This window comes from Clarias gariepinus, chromosome 26 (assembly GCF_024256425.1).
Source record: "Clarias gariepinus isolate MV-2021 ecotype Netherlands chromosome 26, CGAR_prim_01v2, whole genome shotgun sequence".
NCBI lineage: Eukaryota > Metazoa > Chordata > Actinopteri > Siluriformes > Clariidae > Clarias > Clarias gariepinus.
In genome coordinates this window covers 9,662,501-9,681,570 of record NC_071125.1, presented here as the reverse complement: position 1 = coordinate 9,681,570, position 19,070 = coordinate 9,662,501, and the positions used below count along the sequence as shown (strand labels likewise).

Here is a 19,070-nt window from a genome sequence, read left to right as displayed (position 1 = left end):
AAATTGGCTGCCAAGAAATGGCTTTTGTGACAAGGTTGGCATGAGCGATATTGGAAAATGTCGATCAGTAGACCTTATTCTATACTTCTGTCATATGTATCGCCATGTCACACAGCTTTACTCATTATTATGAAACATTGTCATTGTCATAATTTTTTTTGATAGCAGGTTTATTTAAATATGGATTTTTCTTAATGCCCATTTTTATTTATTGAGGCATTTAATTCCTAATGACCTTTAACTTTTATTTCATGAAGCCAAGTTTATCTCAAATTTGCAGTTGAAATTGTCCTAGCAAAAACACAATTTAATAAAAGGCAAAAGGGCATGAATCAAGAGAAAAATTTGCACTAGTTTCTCACTTTGGCCTTGTGGGAAACAAAAGGTTGAGAGTGTTGTTTATTTGCTGAGGAAAAAAATCAAGGAGCTGCTAGTTATAAGATTTTTACCTGGATATTTCGTTGCTTGTTGCACATCTGGGAAAAGTACACACGAACGAGCTAGGTTACTCGTGCATTCCAAAAACACATGCCATCAAGCCTGTCTGTAATCACTTGATATTGAATTGGCCCAGAGGAGCATAGTGTGGTAAAATTTGGCATGGTGGCGTAGTGTTGCTGCCTCAAGCCTGAGTTTGGATTACTGTCTATGAAGAGTTTCTATGCGTGTTCTCCTTGTGCCTGCATGTGTCTCTTCAGTTTTCTTTCAGAAACACATTGGTGGATGAGTTGGCTATGCTAACTTTCACCAGGTGTGAGTGACTGTGTTCATCAGACCACTGGCATCCCAACAAGGGTGTATTGCCGTCTGATACTTATTGTTCCTAGGATATGCTCCAGGTCTACAGCAGTTGTAAATAAGCAGTAATTGAACATGTGTGAGTATGTACGTAGATACTTAGGTCTCCACATAAGTCAGACAATGATTGATGCATATCTTTCATTACAATTATAAACTGTTTATTATGTGATTCATCTGACATGACCTTGTATACACTAAGCTCATGCTTCTAACTCCAAATATTTTTTCAGATTGCAGTTAAATATCACATGGTCAAAGCTGTTGATTCCTATATGTACCAAACATACTTTGGTAACATTGGCATTTCCAAATTCCCTGTAGTGTATGAGTTTGTGTGTGCTTGTCTGCTTTGCTGTGCACTGGCGTCCTGTCCAGGTTGTACCCTGCCCAATGCCCATATTCCCTTGGGATTGGCTCAGGCTTCCTGTGATCCTGTAAAGGATAAGCAGTATAAGAGAGAGTGAGAGTGTGGGTGTAAGTGTTGCACCTCTGTTACTATAGTGTTTTGCTATACACTCATGGTACTCATCTTTAAGATGACAGCAGTTGTTGACAGGAACTTTGCAAGAAAAACCTTAAAATAGCATTTGGTAACATCGTCTGCAACCTCAACAGGTCAGGGGGGAAGGTATGGCAATCAATCTTTCAAAGAAAACTTTAAGAGCAGAAATATAGAGTCCGTACCATTATATGTAATTCACTGATCAGCAGCAGAATTGAGAGGTGATGGAAGGGTAGTGTTGAAGAGGAGGGATCTGCTCATCGTCCAAAACCCACAGAGCTCATCTGTCCATCACAGTGGAGATAGTGTAGTAGCTTCGGCTTGTATGGCTGCTTTAATAATGAATTCACTAATCTTTATTGGTGATTTAATTTATAACAGTAGCAGCAGAAAAAAAATCAGGTTTCTACTTAAAACATTCTTTCTGCCATTTAACTGAGCAATGTATCCGAATGGGAAATGGGCGGAATTTCGTTATGCAGCAAGACAACGGCCCAAAACACAGTAAACAACTTCATTAAGGCGAAAAGTGAAAGGTTTTAGACTGTCCAAATTCTTTAGCCGATTAAGCTTGCATTTCACTAAGAACTGCTCCAAACGCACCTTAATCTTAAAGAAATATAGACTAAGCAACTTTTAGGACCACATCCATCACTTCTTTGAGTCTTCCTTTGATGTGAGGGAATTTTAGTGATGTTGAATAAAAGGGAACTATTATACAGTCTATAGTTACTTCTCTATTTTTTCGTTTGTATAGTGAGCAATTTCATTCATAAAACACAGCATCCTAGTTTGTTCAAACCCGATGTTCTTTATATAGTTGGTAGTAGCATCAAGCACTCTGATGTCTACTCTGAGTTTTTTTTGTGTGTGTTGTGCATAGCCATGTTTAAATGTGACCGGGTGACCAAACAGATGACAGTGATTAAATTATCATGGATACATCTGTAGTTCTAGCTTTCATTTCCAGGTGCACCATCCATGCTATTATATAATAATAATGCTTGGATCGCTTGTTGTGATGTGATGAGGAACTGACATATCTTAGGGCTGTTTGGAAAGGTGAAAATTGCAGTTGCACTCACACTTACTGGAAGGGGCGATGATTAACCTTTAGGCATGGTTGGAAAAAGATCTGCACCCTGCTGTAGTTTTCATTTCAGGTGCTGAGAGAGAGGCTTTACCATTTGATTAGAGACTATTATCCTCATTAATTAATCAGAAAAAAGTGACTTTTAAAGAAATTCGTCTGTAATGGATATCATTTTGGACGATATTCACTCTTTGCAATACAGTACTATAAAGTAAAACAACTTTGAGGTTCTACTTTGTTTTCTCATACTAGGATTTTTACGGACCCACTTAACAATATTGAGAATTATAATTAACTGTGAATTATTCTGAATAAACTGATAATTATTAATTAATTTACTGTAACAGTAATGGGCTAAAAACATAAACTATTTTTTTTGACCTGTACTTTATAATTACATAATAATTATGATCATAGCAATGCTTGTTAGCAATATCCACATGAACAGCAAAACAGAACTTGAGTTAACATCTAACAGATCTAAATATCTCTGTGCAACACAAAGTAACTAAAAGGCTATCAAATTGGAAGCTACATGGGATCCATTAGAAAGTATGCAAGGGTGCAGACACATAACAATACTTTGTATGTGTTTAAAAAAATAAAAGCATTCCTGCAAACATAGAAGGCTTCATAGCAAATTTGGTCAGGAGTAGACAGGAAGACCTAACGAGAGCCACATTTGCATATTTAATAGCTTTCCTTAGTGGCACAGTTTTGCAGTAGAACACCTGCAGGTCACCAAACTGTGATCAGCCTTTAAGAAATGCTGGGTCCTCAGAGAAACCTTACCTGTCAACAAACTGAAATGTTGACTAGGATAGCAAACTAACAAGGGAACGAGGTTCAAGAAAGCAGCCAACAAACCTATAAACATTAATCTCTAATAATTTGTGCATAGATTGTATAAACTGGTCTTCAGTATTTCCAAGTTATAATTCTATTGCTGCATCAGGCAAATAATACGACGGTCACTGGGTTAAGAAATATCCAATGCATTATTGAAACCCGGAAGGGTATATTTCTTAACCCAGTGACCGTCGTATTATTTGCCTGATGCAGGCCAGTTATTTGACCGTTTTGAAATGGTGACTTTTTCGGCCAGGCAGTGAATGTTACCTGAGCTCTTCCAGGACAAATTACTAGTAACATACCTGACCAGAAAAGTGATTCTAATTTTGGAGGGGAAGTAGCATCAGTGTGTAAGCAAATAGTCTCAATGTTCATCATCTTGTAATGGTTCCATTTTTCATTAAGAAATGTAGGGCGGAATTCAACAGATGGTATTGTTTTTATTCTTGTCATTGTCTGGCTTGTAACATTATCTTTAAAGTGATGGTTTCCACCAGCATTATCAGGTGGAAAGATTATGATACAGAAGTTCTGAAACTCTTACTTTTTTTTAATAATTCAGTTTATTGGCTTATGTGACTCAGGTCTGTTTTAGTGTTTATATCTTCTGCCGGGGCTTGACTGTTTGTGGCAGTTGTTGTTGATGTCCGTGCTTTGTTTTACACTGAAAGGTCTCATGGGTTCCTTTAACTTTGCTCCTTTTTTGTCCTCCCTGGTCTGTGGTTACATAACCGTGCTAACAAAGGTCATTGTAACTGGAAGTCGAGGAAGCGACTAGCACTCGAGCCTTAAGTGATATCAAAGACCTTTCTTGAAATGCCCATTTGTCTTAATAAAGAGTTCAGAAACTGCACTTTTGGCCATTAAGATTAGAATTTTCTTTGTGTTCGTCATATCTTTTGTCGTCTTCGCCTGTTGCTACCATTTTGCACTCAGTTTTTGCAGACAGATTGACAGGAAATGACTCCGATCGGAAATTACACCCACTTCCTTCCTCCGTCCCTCCCTCTCTCTCTCTCTCTCTCTCTCTCTCTCTCTTTCTCTCTCTCTCTCGCTCACGCTTTCTCACACTTTCTCTCTCGCTCTCTCTTGCTCCCTCTCGTAACACAGGCGACTGAAGATAGGCCTATGAGACTGATTAAAGTGAGCGATAAACACTCTGCCATTACTGGCTCCAGTCCTGTACAGATTAATTTCAGTTCAAAGAACCGAGCAACCGTGTCAGACAGCTAAAAAGACGACTGCACGTTTCATGTGCACAGGCGTTTACATGATGCTATAAGATGCCTTTATACTTTTAATAACTAGAAATTGATTTATCCGTTAACCTTTTGTACATCTCATATATAACAGCGCATGATGTGGATAAACTTGTTTATCTCATTACAATGGCGCCTGCCAAGGGTTGGGACACATTAGGAAACATGTGAAAAATCATTTAATCAGTTAATGTGTTGGAAGCAGGAAGAAAAGACAGTGTGTGAGATTCTAAATAAATTTGGCAGGACTTAAATTGTGATGGCTAGACGAATAGGTCAGAGCATTTGCAAAACAGCAGGTCTGTGGAGTGTTCCTGGTATAACCTGTAGTGATCAGTACCTGTCACAAGTGGTACATTATGCGGATGGCCAGGTGAATGTACTACACCTTGCTTACCTGGGGAAGAGGTGATACCAATATGTCCTGTGAGAAGGGGAGCTAGCAGAGATAATGTAATTTTCAATGCGTGTAGATTTTACATTTACTTATTACTTAAACGTTTGTACATCACTTAGTCGTATTCCCTAATGGCCTCTTTCAGCAGGATAACGCAACCTGCAACAGTGCAATCAAATTCTCGGGAATGGTTTAAGCAGCACAACAGAGTTCCTCTCCAAATTCCCTAGATCTTAATCCGATCTAGCATATCTAGGATGTGCTGGACAAACAAATCTGATTCAAGAAGGCCCCACCTTCCAAATTACCAAATTTAAAGGATCTGTAGCAAACGTCTGAATACCAGATACCACCGCACATCTTTAGTGGACTTGTGGATTCCATGCCTCAACGGCTCAGAGTTGTTATAGTGACACAAAGGGCATCTACACAATATTAGGCAGGTGGTTTTAAGGTTATGACTGATCGTGGTTTAAATAATTGTCTGGCAAAGTAACTTAAGTGTTAACCCTGTCCATGCATTGTATTGCTTTGGCCTACTGGAACCTCAATGTAAACTCTTGATTGCTTTCTTCCATATTTGTTAATCTGAGACTGCTTAAATCATCCTGATGGCGCTTTCATGTTTTGCAGGACCTTGATTGACGGACGTCGGCCCCACCTGCTTTAGAATGGATTGTGAAGACGCCCACAATGGGGTAAGAAGTTGAGATCAAATGGTTAAAACTTGTAAAATCCATAATTAACCTCTAGCAGTTAATTATGTTCTCTGGTCCAGGTTTTTTTCATTGTACCAAAAAATTTTTTTTTCGCTGAAATTAAAACACTACCACCAAAGGTTTTTGTTAGCATTTCCTGTTTCTCGATACAATAATTAGACACCTGTACCTGTCCTTACGTGTAAGAAGTATCAGAAGTTATGTTGGTTCCTCACTGATTTGTAATCTTACTGCTAACTCAAGCAGTTTCATGTTTGATGTGTTGTATAAGATATGTAAAATGTCAGAAATTTGATTGCCTATAATCTTGTTTTATCTAAGGTAAACCTTTGTAAAAAATAACCAAGATTATTATATTGCTTTCATCAAGTTTATCTTCTAGAGCACACAAACAGAGCAAAACAGAGCACAAGGAAAAATATTTTTTAACTGCTATCTATTTCTCTATTCATTCCTTTCATTACTCTTTATCAATTTAGGATTTAAATTACAGTATTACCTAATATTAAAGTATTAGTAAACAATCCATTGTAATCCCTATTTATAAATATGGAGACATTAAATAATTAGACCCATACATATACTACCAGTCCTAAGCCTATTGCATAATTTACACCTTGGCTTTGAGCAAGTGACCCACCTGAAACCACAACCTTAAACCTAATTGTACAAATACAGTCTAAGCTTGATAAAGGTGGAGTTGTGGGTGCTGTTTTCTTAGGTTTACATAAAGCATTTGACAATTATAATGTTCTTCTCTCAAAAACACTCTAAATTATATTTTTTACTTGCTGTGTATGCCACTATATTTATTTTATATTTAGGTTTAGGGAGCAGCATGTTAACGAGGCACTGTCTAGAAGCCAGGCATATATAATTGGTCTTTTTCAAGAATCCATGTTAGGCCCCCCTTTTTTTTTTAGGTAACAGTATTGTTGTAAACGCAAATGCAAAACACCTGGGCTAGCAGCAACAAATTAAACAGCTGCTATAGAAAGGATGACACAGTGACTTGTTCAATCATGCCTTACTCTGAATATTGGCAAGACAAAATTTATATTTTTCAGCTTGTTGATGCAGATATACTTCATGGTTAAAGTTGAAAGAGATACTTAATATATTTCAGGATTACTATGGATTCAAACCTTAATTTTTAGAAATGTTAAACAAATGTCCCTTTAATACAACTTGGTTAATTTTGGACAGATAAGAAATTGTCGGTCCTTGGATGGAGCTATGGCATTTCTGCATACAACAATCCTGTCTTTGTTGCATCACTTCAGGAGACAGGATTTTGATACAGTAATTAAATGTCTTTATAAACAAACCTAAAAAAAAACATTGCATAAGATGTTAATAAAATAACATTATATTAGCATCTTATGCAATGAAGGATTTTAGAGAAATATTTATTTCTTAATTTTGAGAATTTTATTTCTTTCAATTTGTGCCTTGTTTATAAAATTATTAATGGTTTGGTTCTAGCTCCTTTGAGTGACATTAGCTTTCACTCAGAGCATTCTAAAAACATCATCAAGGATATCTTTTTATAGACATTGTATTGTACATTTTCATCGTTCCGCATTTGGGCGGTCATCATTTCCTGTGAAAGCTACAACTCAATGTAATGCCCTACCAGAACCGCCTAAAGGGTTGCAGTTTTCATGGTGGTTTCAAAACTAAACTGAAGCACTTCTTAATGAATGCTCAACTCTGCAGGCATTATTATACTTTTCCTTTAATGTCGTGTGTGCATTTTTTTTTTTGTGCTTGTTTTACTTGAACTGTTTGTCATGTTTATGTATTATGTGAGTTCTGTTCTTATGTGTAACCTGCCCAGGAACTGCAATCGAAAATTAAGCGAATTCTGGCACAGTACATCAAATGGCAACAAATTGCATATGGTCGCTTGCAAATAAAATAAAAAAACTGTTGAATTTAATATCTCCAGATGATTTTTAATCTAATTAGTAAAAATAAAAATACCATAATAATAATCTTGCTTTTTATTAAAGCTCACTCCATCTTGGGCAATTGTTGGGCAATCTGAAGTGTTGCTTCAGTTTTACTTGTTGTTAAAACTCTTAATTAGCCATATTATTACACCCCTACAATTTAACAGTGTTCCCAGCCAGGTTATCTGGGACCTGGACAAGGGGGATTGTTAGCCAGCATCGTGTCCCTATCTATACGTAATATAAGGCCCAGGACAGGCATTGCAGCATGTCCCATCACTGTGAATGTCATTTCTCTGAAGGCTCATAAACTTATGATGATTTTTTTAAAAGGAACGAGGCACCCTACCTCCCTCATCGCTGAAGTTGTCTCTGGCCCCTCTTTACATGCTTGTGTGAGATTCTAACATGATATGGTCTTTCTGAAAATGCCTTTGTGTTAACAATCACAGTTATAATATTAGAGGTGTAACAACTAGATTATAAAATTGGATTATGGTGCATATCGGATTGTAAAATTTAATGCATCTACTAAGAGTGCAAATGGATCACTCGTGCCACTATTCTCAAATTATTAAAAGCACATTGTGCTTTTATAATGTTCAATATTTTGAATCGTTTGAAAACTGAAACTTGACGCACATTTAAGCAGTCCTTATTTTATACTTATGTACAGGAGTAACATAGCACTGTATTGCATTTGAATTTTGTGTGTTGTTACATCATTATTAAACACATAAAATTACTGTTGTTAATTAAACTTAAACTTGTGTTGGCTACTTTGATAGCATATGCACATTGATGTGCAGTCAAATTAAGTTAAACTGCAGTGACATACTTTTTTTGTACAGTAACAACTTGCTATAAATAATTAATTATAGTCATCTTCAAGTCTTCAATGCTTTAAAATCTCGATTATAATTAAATTTTAAGGAATTTTTGTTGGCTAGTTGTCTGAAAATGCAAATCTGGTAATAATGAAATTACAGAAAGGTTTGACTGAATGCACAACATATTTTTCTGGTTCTTGCTTGAAGATGCAAAAACCATATCTCTTCTTTTTAATTGCATTTCATACATTAAATGAGAAATGCACAGCAGCTTGTGTCACATCTCTGGGTTATAAAAACCACTGAGTGTTACACAATAACATACAGAGTTAAAAACAGTTTTACAAATACAGATTATAAAGTTTGCCAGTGTTTCCTGCTTGACTGACAGCTAATCAAAATAATAGTGATTAGATTTAATTTGTTTGTTGGAAAGCAATCAATCAACTGGCTAAACTGACAATCAGATTGCACGAACTACATTAAACAAGTGTGTTATAAATAAACTAGTTAAATGTAAGTTTCTTTCTCTGTTTAAGCGGGGCTTGTCAGGAGCTCATGGAGCCAGAAGTATAATAGGAGCGGAGGATGAGGAATTTGAGAATGATTTGGACCAGGTGGGCCCCTTATTTCTTCTTAGTATACTGACATTTATCAATTGATTTGGGGGGGTATTTTAATTTCATTAATAAGCAAATGCATTGTTGCAAATGGACCTGTTAAACTTGTTGATTCATTTTAATCTTCTGTTCTCCTGGAATTTTTCAGACAGTGGATGATCAATGCAGTCATTTTAACAGTATCGAACTGCTGAAAAGCAAACCCACCCATCTGGCGGTCTTCCTCCATCACGTCATCCTCCAGTTTGACTGTGCTCCTCTGGTGAGAAAATGAGAAGCGCATGATGTGCCTGATGTGATGCGTCGTACCACCATGTGTTGTTATTATTAAACACTAACAACAAACCGCAGTTTTTTGGTCTCTCTCAGCTGGCATGTGTTTGTGTATATACTGTGTGTATGTATTTTTATTAGAATGATGCATGAATGCACGAAGTACCTTACTTATATATTATTGGCATTTGTTCATATAATTTGTTCAATGTTTATGTTAATTACGCAAACTTCTAGTAGCAGCAATTGAACAAGGAAGTTAATTTTGCTTTCTGTTGGAGTTTAAAATAGCATTAGGCTACAGCTATAAGAGTTTCTATTGTCACCACATAAGTTCCAGTTTCCTGTGTCGTAACTGCGTGTTTGGTAATATTTACAGTGTATATTTCTTTTTACATAAATGTGGTTTAAATTTGCTATGTTTGTGTTAATTCGTCAATTTGTACAGTGTGTGCGGAAATATTGTATATTTTGTGTTTTATTGAAAGTGGATCTTGTTTTCAAATTGGCTGAATGATTGAGAAGATATTTCAAAATCGAGATAATGTTATAATCGCAGTATTGTGCATCACTGCAAACCCTAAAAGCTGCCCAAAGTAGCATCATACTATAAGTATGGCCTTAGACAGAGTGTGATACCTCAAACAGGCTGCATTATGTCACTATGTTGCCTATAATGTGGGGATGCGTGAGAGTTATTACTAGTTATTAGTAATTTTCAGTTTTTTAAGAATTTTAATTCTTGAGTCACATTGTGAAGCATGAGCATCTCTCCCTTTTTGCATGCTGCCAAGTGACCCTACTGAGGTACTGTTCCTTAACACAGCACACCCTAGTCTTCCCAGTAGGGCACATTTATGTAAATCACTTAAAACACCTTTCACTCAATTCTACTTTTTTTGGTGCTGTATCTACTACAAGAACGAATGTCTCTTGTATAATATTTGTTTTATTCTTCACTTAAAGCATGCACATATCAGATACTTTATTCTGCCAGTACTAAACCTGGTTCTAGTTAGACATTTCTGCAATATTTTATATATATTTTATATGGTTATAATTAGAAATTTAAGACATGGCATGCCAGTTGATTATTATTCTCTTTGAAAGTCTGATTTTATGATGTGTAAAGCACACTCAGGGAACATCTGCTTTTCTGGTTGAACTCAACAGGTCAATATTTTCCATTTTACCCCCTCCATCCCTCTTATTTTTCACAGGGCTAGATTCGAGGACTTTACTTCATAGCGTAAAAATGAGAAAGGTTTTGGATAATACTAAATATTCTCAGGTTGCTGTACTAAATTTGTTCCAAAGCAAAATTAATTTGCAGGAGATTTGAACCATTTATCAAAGCAGCTATGTAATATTTTATTCAGTATTTGCACAAGAAATTCACTAAAATCCAGCGTATTCATTTATTTAAAAAAAAGGTTTGTCTCCTTTGAAAGCTTCTAACTTTGTGTCAGTTTATTTAGAAGGAAATTCATAATATGGTGCTAATGAAAATAATTAATGTAAACCTCAGCTGATAGATTAAAAAAAAGTTACTGGAAATTCATGTGCAGATTATGTTGACAACTTTAGTAAACATGTTTATTTCAGCACGCACACACACGTTTGTGACTGTGGTTTCATAATAATGACTTTAAAAGAAAGCCAGAAAAGTGTTAGTGACACCAATTATGATCTGTTGGAAATTTTCTTTGGTTGCATGATGCAAAAAAAATTTAAACACACTTTACTTAGAGATTGATAAATGAGGCTCGTAATAGTGAATTAACAAACTTATTTAAACATGACGTTCATAAAAGAATTTTACCTCTGGTAGTAAATGTACTGTCTTAAAGGAATATGGAATGCTGAAACTTGGTTTAATTTTCAAACTACTTGAATATTGTAGTGGGGACCAAATGTATTGAGACAGAAGTGAAATTTAAGATTTTAATGACTCAATTATTTTAGATAATGATTATCAAGATAATAAGAATGCAGTAGAGCCTTGGATTGTTAGTAACTTGGTCTACGAGCGTTTTGAAAGACAACCAAAATCTTTGAATAAATTTTAACTTGTTAAATGAGCGAGGTCCTGACATACAAGTAGTACGTATGCACTTCGTCTGCCGAGCGTCACGTGATCACGACTGAGCCAATGATGGTTCTCTCTTTTGCACTGCAGCATTGTGGGTAATCGTCTCAGTGCGCGTGCATCACTCTTTTAGTCTTTTAGTAAAGCAAAAGCAAGCGTCATTAGAAAGATTCCTTGTTAAAGATCCAAGAGTCTCTCTCTGTCAGATAACAGTGATTCCTTTAGTGTATGTGCGCGCACACGCGAGTGTCATTAGAGAGATTCCTTGTAAAGAACTTACCCGACAGAGCAGTGTTTCCGTTATTGTGTGAGAGTAATCCTACACAGTAGCCCCCCTCTATTTCCTCTTCTCTCGTCAAACTCCAGCTTCATGCATATACACACACTCACTCATTTACTTTAACGGAAATACTGCTCTGATTCTTTTCAAAGGTAAAGTGCGGGTTAATTTGTTTAATTTTTACTTTACATTTTGTATCAATTATTTTTATATGAATATTTTTTAGGTTGTGGAACAAATCATCTGAGTTTTTATTTCTTATGGGAAAATTTCCTTTGATATACGGGTGCTTTGATATACAAGCTCTCTTCCAGAATTAATTATGCTGGCAATCCAAGGTTTAACTGTAATTTATTCTTTTATGAAATTAATTTACTATGCAACAATCAATATTTAGTATGAAGACCTTTATTCTTTAAAAATCTGTTTGATCTGGCTGGGCATTAGTTCTGTGTCATGCCAACAGTAAAACATCTTAAGACCAAGGGAGTAGGCTCACTCAAAATTTTTCCTAAAATCCCAGCCATTAATAAAGAATGGGATAAAAACATCCTCTGAGAACATCTCGATACCATTCAAGAACAATTTGGTGACAAACAATGTCTTACTTACAAATTCTGACAAACTCCAAGCATTGATTATGCAAGAATGGACTGTGGCATAGCATAGCAATATTTGTGAACATACAAATATTGACTCCTTGCATAAACTCAAAGTAACTGTCAAAAAAAAACTTCGACACTTATAAAATATTTGTAATTATACTTAATACCATAGTAACATCTGACCAAAAAAAATAAATCTAAAAACACTGAAGCAGCAGACTTTGATAAGTAATATTTGTACCATCCCCCAAATATTTGTCTACGGCTGTATAGTAAATTGTTAATTGTTGAAATAGCACTTTGATTATGATAAACGATTTTTTTATTATTATAATTTCTTTTAAATAAGTGTCACACGTTTGTTATATGTACCATTTGTCTCTTCACCCATCCACAGTTGTGCTATCTGCATGCTGACCTCTTCAGGAACCTAAGTGCCAAAGAGACCAAGAAACACTTTGTGGACTTTTATAACAATTTCTTGGACAAAGGAGCCGTGAGTAAAATAAAAATGCATGCTGAAATCTCAGTGGACAATAGTAGAAATTTATTCTCTTCTGTCATGTATTGTGTTTTGTCTATTATTTATTTATTTTTATTTTTTTTTTAAACCTTATCTTGTGTTCTAAGTTTTAAATCCTTTGTGATCCATGTTTTTTATTTGGTCTTTTGAGCTAACAGTATTTTCTTCTTTTCTCTAATGGATAACATCTCAATGAGGGAATGACTTCCTTACTTTGTCTTTTGAACATTTTTTAAACATTTTCTTAGCATGTGGGTTGGAAACTTTTGGTTTCCCTCGCACAATTGGAAAATATCCTTCCATCAAATATATCTGGTCTTGCCAAGACCTGAGCTGAATTATTAACTAGTTGGAACAGTTGGATGAAGTGTAAAGGAAGCCCAGAAGTTAGGATTTTTTTTTATATGTCATTATTTTTTCATTACCTGTAAGAGCCTGGTTCTGTGCAGGTACAAGTGTGTTTTGTCAGGAAATGTAACTCTGGAATGCTAGAAATTTGAAAAACTTTGGCTGGAATGTTTTTGGGCTGTAGGGGCATCTGGTGGTGCACTGCATTCCAGTGGTACCATAATAATGCTACTTTCAACATAAGTATGTTTATTTGTGTATTAATAATGTTTTTCAGATTCTGAGAGTAGCAGTCCCATCTAATATAGCAAATGAGTTAGGTAAGCTGACTATCACGAAATTATGCCATTGCATCTTGTTTATTCATAGTTTTAACTTTATGTCTCTGAAGAAGACCTTTTAAGATGCAGTTGTTATGCATGTATTTAGAAATTAATCATAACACAAAACATTACTAAATAATAATGTTGTTTAAAGGTGTTTTTTAAGTTACATTTTTTTAAGTATTTATCCTTCAAATGATTTGTAACAGTGTTTTTATTAAATCTTTATTAAAGCGAAACACTTTAACACATTATTATGATTACCTTTTTGGGATTGTGTTTAATATTTTGAATGTAGTGTAGAAAACTATTTATTTATCGTGTTTAAAGCATTATTTTTGTATAATGCAGACCGCACTCGTCCAGACCTCATCAGTGAGGAACTGCAGAAGCGATTTGCTCAGGAAATACAGAACATGCAGACCTTGGAGGTCCTGAGGCAGCTTGAGGATTTCAGGTAAGAGAAGGATTGCACACTAGTGTGTTCTTTGATATAATCATGTTAAGATACATGACTTCTCATGTTACTATCTGCCGAATTTACCTCGTCTGCTCAATTATTACCTCCATGTTTTAACTACCATCATGATTAGGTAAACAATCATATACTGAAAATATTATAAGTTTAAAATGCATTTAATGTTAAACACCTAACATTTCTAACGTTATAGCTTTATGTATAGGTACAGTACTCAGCATTAACATTCATAGCACATTAGCCCAAGATTAAATGCTAGATGATGGCATTGGCAAGTCAATGGAATGTTTGACAAAATATCCAAAATGCACAGTGTACAGTGCAGAGGAGAGGTTGTTTACCATCATGACCGCGTGGCTGACTGTGTGAGCTCCAGCTCAATAGCTAAACATTAGCTTTGTCCAGTATCACATCGCATATCGATACCCAGAATAAGATCAGAATTGTATGTCAGATCGTCACAAGTCAAGGACCATCTATCTCCAGGCTGTTTTTTTAATGATAGTTTAGGAATTTAATTTAATAATTTGTTGATTTAATCCCCACATATTACTAAGACTCCGGTTAGAACTAAAGTATTCATACCCATAAACCACAATTTGTTTCAATTTGCTTTAACTTGAATATAAAGGTTATTTGATTTCAGATCAAGTGTGTGTGAATACTTCAGTTATTTACTGTATGCGAGTACAGATTTATGATAAACTATATACAATATATATATATTTCGAATTAGAGTTTTTAATTGAACCGATAATTTAATTAATTGTAACAACAGGTTTTGTCATGTACTTCTAATGCTCAGGGTTGATTCTGGCTTACTATATTGTTTAACTCGACTTTCTTCTGTATCCAACCATATAACCTGTTAGGCAGAAGAGGATGATGGGAATGACCCCCAACGAACAGGAGCTAATTGAGGTGGAGAGTCACTATCCAACAGACCGTGTTCCCAGAGAAATGAAGGAGAAAGCAGTGGCTGAGAGACTTCTAGAGAAGTTGACTGAAACCAAGTAAGTTTGTACAATTTAAACTGTTTGAAATGATAGTTAATGGCATTAAAATGTACACATTACATACATTGAGTTTTTAATGTTGCTTAAGAATAATGCATTTAGGCCATTAATGGCCATGACTAATTTTATGGATTAGGATCTACTGAAAGGATTGTAGCTATTTAGGAGGACACTGGTCTGCCATCTCATAGACAAGTGAAGCACTCCAGAGCAGAGAGAGACAGCCAAAATCCAACTTTAACAACCTTATGTAGAGAGTGCACATAAAAAATTGAGTCTTAAGTTTTCACTAAGATATTTGAGTAATACATAGAGTTTTGCTAAATCAGAGCATAACAATGCATATAATACAAATTCTATCATATGCAATAGTGTTTGACCTTTACTTGACACAGGAACAACCACCACATCTTATAAACCCACTACAATATAACACCCTTCTAGAAGATCACATAAGATGTGCTGATTTTATTTTATTTTTTCTATGGTGTGGACCGTATAATACGATTGTTAGGCAGAAAGCACTTTTCATCAGACATCTATTTTCATTTGTCATCTTCTATAAGCTAGGAAAAATTGGTGTAAAGGGACTTCAGCATCCCCCGCTGCCAGATACAGCCAGGTACTTGGCTGTAAAAAGCGTTGTTGTAGAAGTAGACAGCTCATCTCTTTCAGCAAGGTTGTAAAAGATTTATGGGCCACCATAGTGCAGAGCCATAATTGTGACACTTCAAAGTTTAGTTTGCCAGAGCTATGCCTATAAAAGTAAACTAAAATCATTGCTAATATTTTAGGATTGAAAAGAGTATGAGAAAGTGTCAGTTTCTGCATGTATTGCTAATTGCAAACACTAAGGTTATTCTATAGTAATGCATACTCAACAGTGTATACATATCCAAACTTGTTAGAGAAGTGGGGTCAAAGTCCAAGCTCAGCTCCTAATTTAGAGAGGTTTAAGGGCCTTGCTTAAGCCAACCTTCTAATCAGTAACCCTAATCAGTGTCTTAATCGTTGCGCTACCATTGTCCTGTTTTCAAGGTAGTTGTGTAATATTACACTATTTACAATATTACAATATTTTCCCTGTTATTCTCCTTATACTCAAAGTCTTGGGGTCTTGGAATGTAGCTGCTGTGACAGGAATTGGAAGAACTGGAAGATAAACAACATCCTATTTTTTATCAATCTTCTAATTATTGTTACGTTATTTAAAAAAACATTTAGTTTGACGTTTTGTATTTGTATGTGTGTTTAATTTTCTTAGTTCAAAATTTTGTCCTTATTTTGTCTTCTAGACAAAAGTTAAAAAGTTTAATTTTAACCATTTTTGGCTGAAGTATCTTTGAAGGATTTAATATGTGCTTGCCAAATGGTAGTTAAGTCAAGCATACAGTGGTGGATTTCGCTTCATTCCAATGAACTTAAAAAATCTACACATGTTCAGCTGACAGCATTTGCCATTGTGGAAATAATTACAATGATAATGAGAAGATGCTCCTATGTGTCACATGTATCTTACAGCACGGTGAAATACTTTTCCCCCCCTGTAGCAGATAAGGTTTATTGCCTTGCTCAAGGTTCAGACAATGGACAGCTTGGTGGTGCTGGGGCTTGAACCCCTGACCTTCCTATCAGTAACCTATAGCCTTAACCATCTGAGCCACCACTACACCAGGGGCGGGGCTTCAGGGCAATATCACTTAATTGCAAATGAGCCAAAACAACTGTGCAAATTATTCCAGATTAACAGGTCAGTTGTCTTATCATCCATTTTATCTGGGAGAGAAATACTGAAAAATGTTTTGCTAATGGAGAAAGACTGACAGGGAAGCATTGGAAATAAATGGAAGAGGAAGAGGTAGGGAGCTGATGAAGTCAGCAGTGACACGTTGGCAGGAAGTTATTTGTTCCTGGCTGTCTGCCAGAGTGATGGAAAGGGTAAGCTAAGGGTATCCAGACTGCAAGACAAGGCTGTTAAAACAGCCTGGAGTGGTTTACTGAGGAACAGCATCCCAAAACACCTCACAATAAACAGCTTTATCTAAAGGCGAATGCAGTTGTTTGACAGTATGAGTCAGGATAGTGAAACAGCCTGCTGACAACGAAACAGTATAGTGAAATTAAACAAAACTATTGCGGCACTAACAAATAATTTGGTATAGTAGGCTACATTCACATTACCAGCCTGCAATGCTTCAATCACTTTTGTATATTTTTTACCCTAATGTGAGATTATTCAGGTCTGATCATTTCTTCTATGACTGACTGAACGCACAAATCTGAAGTTTTTCAGAGCATATCTTAGTTACTTTTGTATGTGGTCCTAGATACATATCTGATATGTGGTAATGCCATTTAAATGAGAACTGTCAGATCTGAATTCATGTCACTCGTGGATGTCCTTCAGCACCGGCATCATGGGGATTTCATAGCAGCAGTAGCTGTTAAAACAGCTGTCTGACTTTCTTCCTTTTTCTGGACTTCAACAAATACAGCTGACTAAGTGTTTGCCAACCTCCGGAGCAAAATCTCAAGCATATTTTTTTTCTAAAATCACATCCATTGTTTAAAATAAATGAGTGGTCGCAAAAGCTCATGTGTTTTAACCCAAATGGCACCAGTAAAAACGTATTAATGTGAACATGGGTGCAGTTTCAGAGAGGACATAAATCCACATTAGAGTCAGATAAAAGTCAGTTGTAAATTTGAATGTGAACTGCCATGATATGCAAATCCAACCCTACCAAAAAGATTTTAATTGAAAAATGTGGGTTTTACTGTGAAGAACGCAGTTTGGGATGAAGCCCTGTTGTTCAAAACTTAAGAAATATAATTATGCACTGGTGCTTTCCATTCCCTTCTCAGTATAACAGTAATAAAATGAGAATATCAAGTCAATATCAGCATGATTGTCAATAAGTGAAAGATCTATGCTTATATCATTCAACAGAGAGACAGATATGATTAAGCATGTAGCTAGGAGAAGTCTATGTAAATGCTGAATGTAGAACAGGAAATTTACTATCTAAGTCACCATTTTAGAAGGCCCAGATTATTGGGCTGCATCAAGCACAGAAAACAATTTTAGGTTACTAGAACTGGTTTAAGAACTTAAACTAAACAGCTAGCTGTTAGTTGGGACTAAACAGCTGTGTGGTCAGAGGAAAACCAGGTTTTTGTGAAACTAAGCAGCAAAGAAGGCTTCAATTTGCTAGGAAGCAAAAAGATTGGACTTTGGAGTAATGAAAAAAAAAGACCATGTGATCTGATGAGCTCAGATTGACCATATTCCAGAGCGATGGAAGCGCATGAAGTGATGTACCCATCATACGTAGTGCCCACTGTACAAGCCTCTGGAGGCAGTGTTATGTTCTGGGCTTGCTTCAGTTGGTCGGGTCTAGACTCAGGAATCATGCAATCTGGTGTTTAAAAAGAAAAGATCAACTAAACAAACAAAGTACAATTTTGAAACTAGACAACAGTAGCCACAAATTTCATAATAAGGACAGCAATTATTATTTTCTCAGTATAATTATAATTTCTTTTTATTTTGATATAAATCAAATGCCCTAGTAAAACATAACTATTTTATTAGATTAAACACATTTTAATTGTAGACATAATCTTTTCTATAACAAGTTTCTATAATTCATTCTTATTTAATTTTTTTTTTACTGCTTTGATCTCTGTGAATGATGAAAGTGTGAAAGTGACGTGAGTGTGAAAGCTTTCTCAGTATTCAGCATCATGTTACCAGAAATAATTATAGGTTTCCTAGTGAACTTTAGCGCCTTAGGAACATCATATTTAAATTATACTTCTATTCTGACCTGCTACTTTTTCAGGGTTTCATGTTTTCTTCATACAACAGTTTCTTTACACAACAGTTTTAACTGGTGATGAAAAAAAAAGTTGTGTTCCAGCTGTATTAAAAATTTCACTTGTTTTAATTGCAGCCCTGCGATTGTTCCAGATGAAGATAAATGGTAAGTTGCCTTGCTTTCATATTATGATGATGCTGTTATTTTAAAGTCACAGTCATATTTAAATTACATTCACATTCACATTTACATTTAGGCATTTTGCAGACGCTTTTATCCAGAGCGA

General features: G+C 35.5%; 1 protein-coding gene across 3 annotated transcripts in view; it reads left to right on the top strand.

Annotated features, from left to right (window-relative positions):
- arhgef1b (Rho guanine nucleotide exchange factor (GEF) 1b) overlaps positions 1–19,070 on the top strand; it is a 50,844-nt gene that overhangs the window by 6,392 nt on the left and 25,382 nt on the right. For all 3 annotated transcript variants that reach the window (XM_053487594.1, XM_053487595.1, XM_053487593.1), the window contains exons 2-9: positions 5,538–5,602; positions 8,948–9,025; positions 9,177–9,290; positions 12,673–12,771; positions 13,424–13,466; positions 13,821–13,926; positions 14,820–14,960; positions 18,920–18,949. In XM_053487594.1, the coding sequence (XP_053343569.1) occupies positions 5,576–5,602; positions 8,948–9,025; positions 9,177–9,290; positions 12,673–12,771; positions 13,424–13,466; positions 13,821–13,926; positions 14,820–14,960; positions 18,920–18,949 (638 nt within the window). In that variant the 5' untranslated portion in view covers positions 5,538–5,575. The remainder of the gene's footprint in view (positions 1–5,537; positions 5,603–8,947; positions 9,026–9,176; positions 9,291–12,672; positions 12,772–13,423; positions 13,467–13,820; positions 13,927–14,819; positions 14,961–18,919; positions 18,950–19,070) is intronic.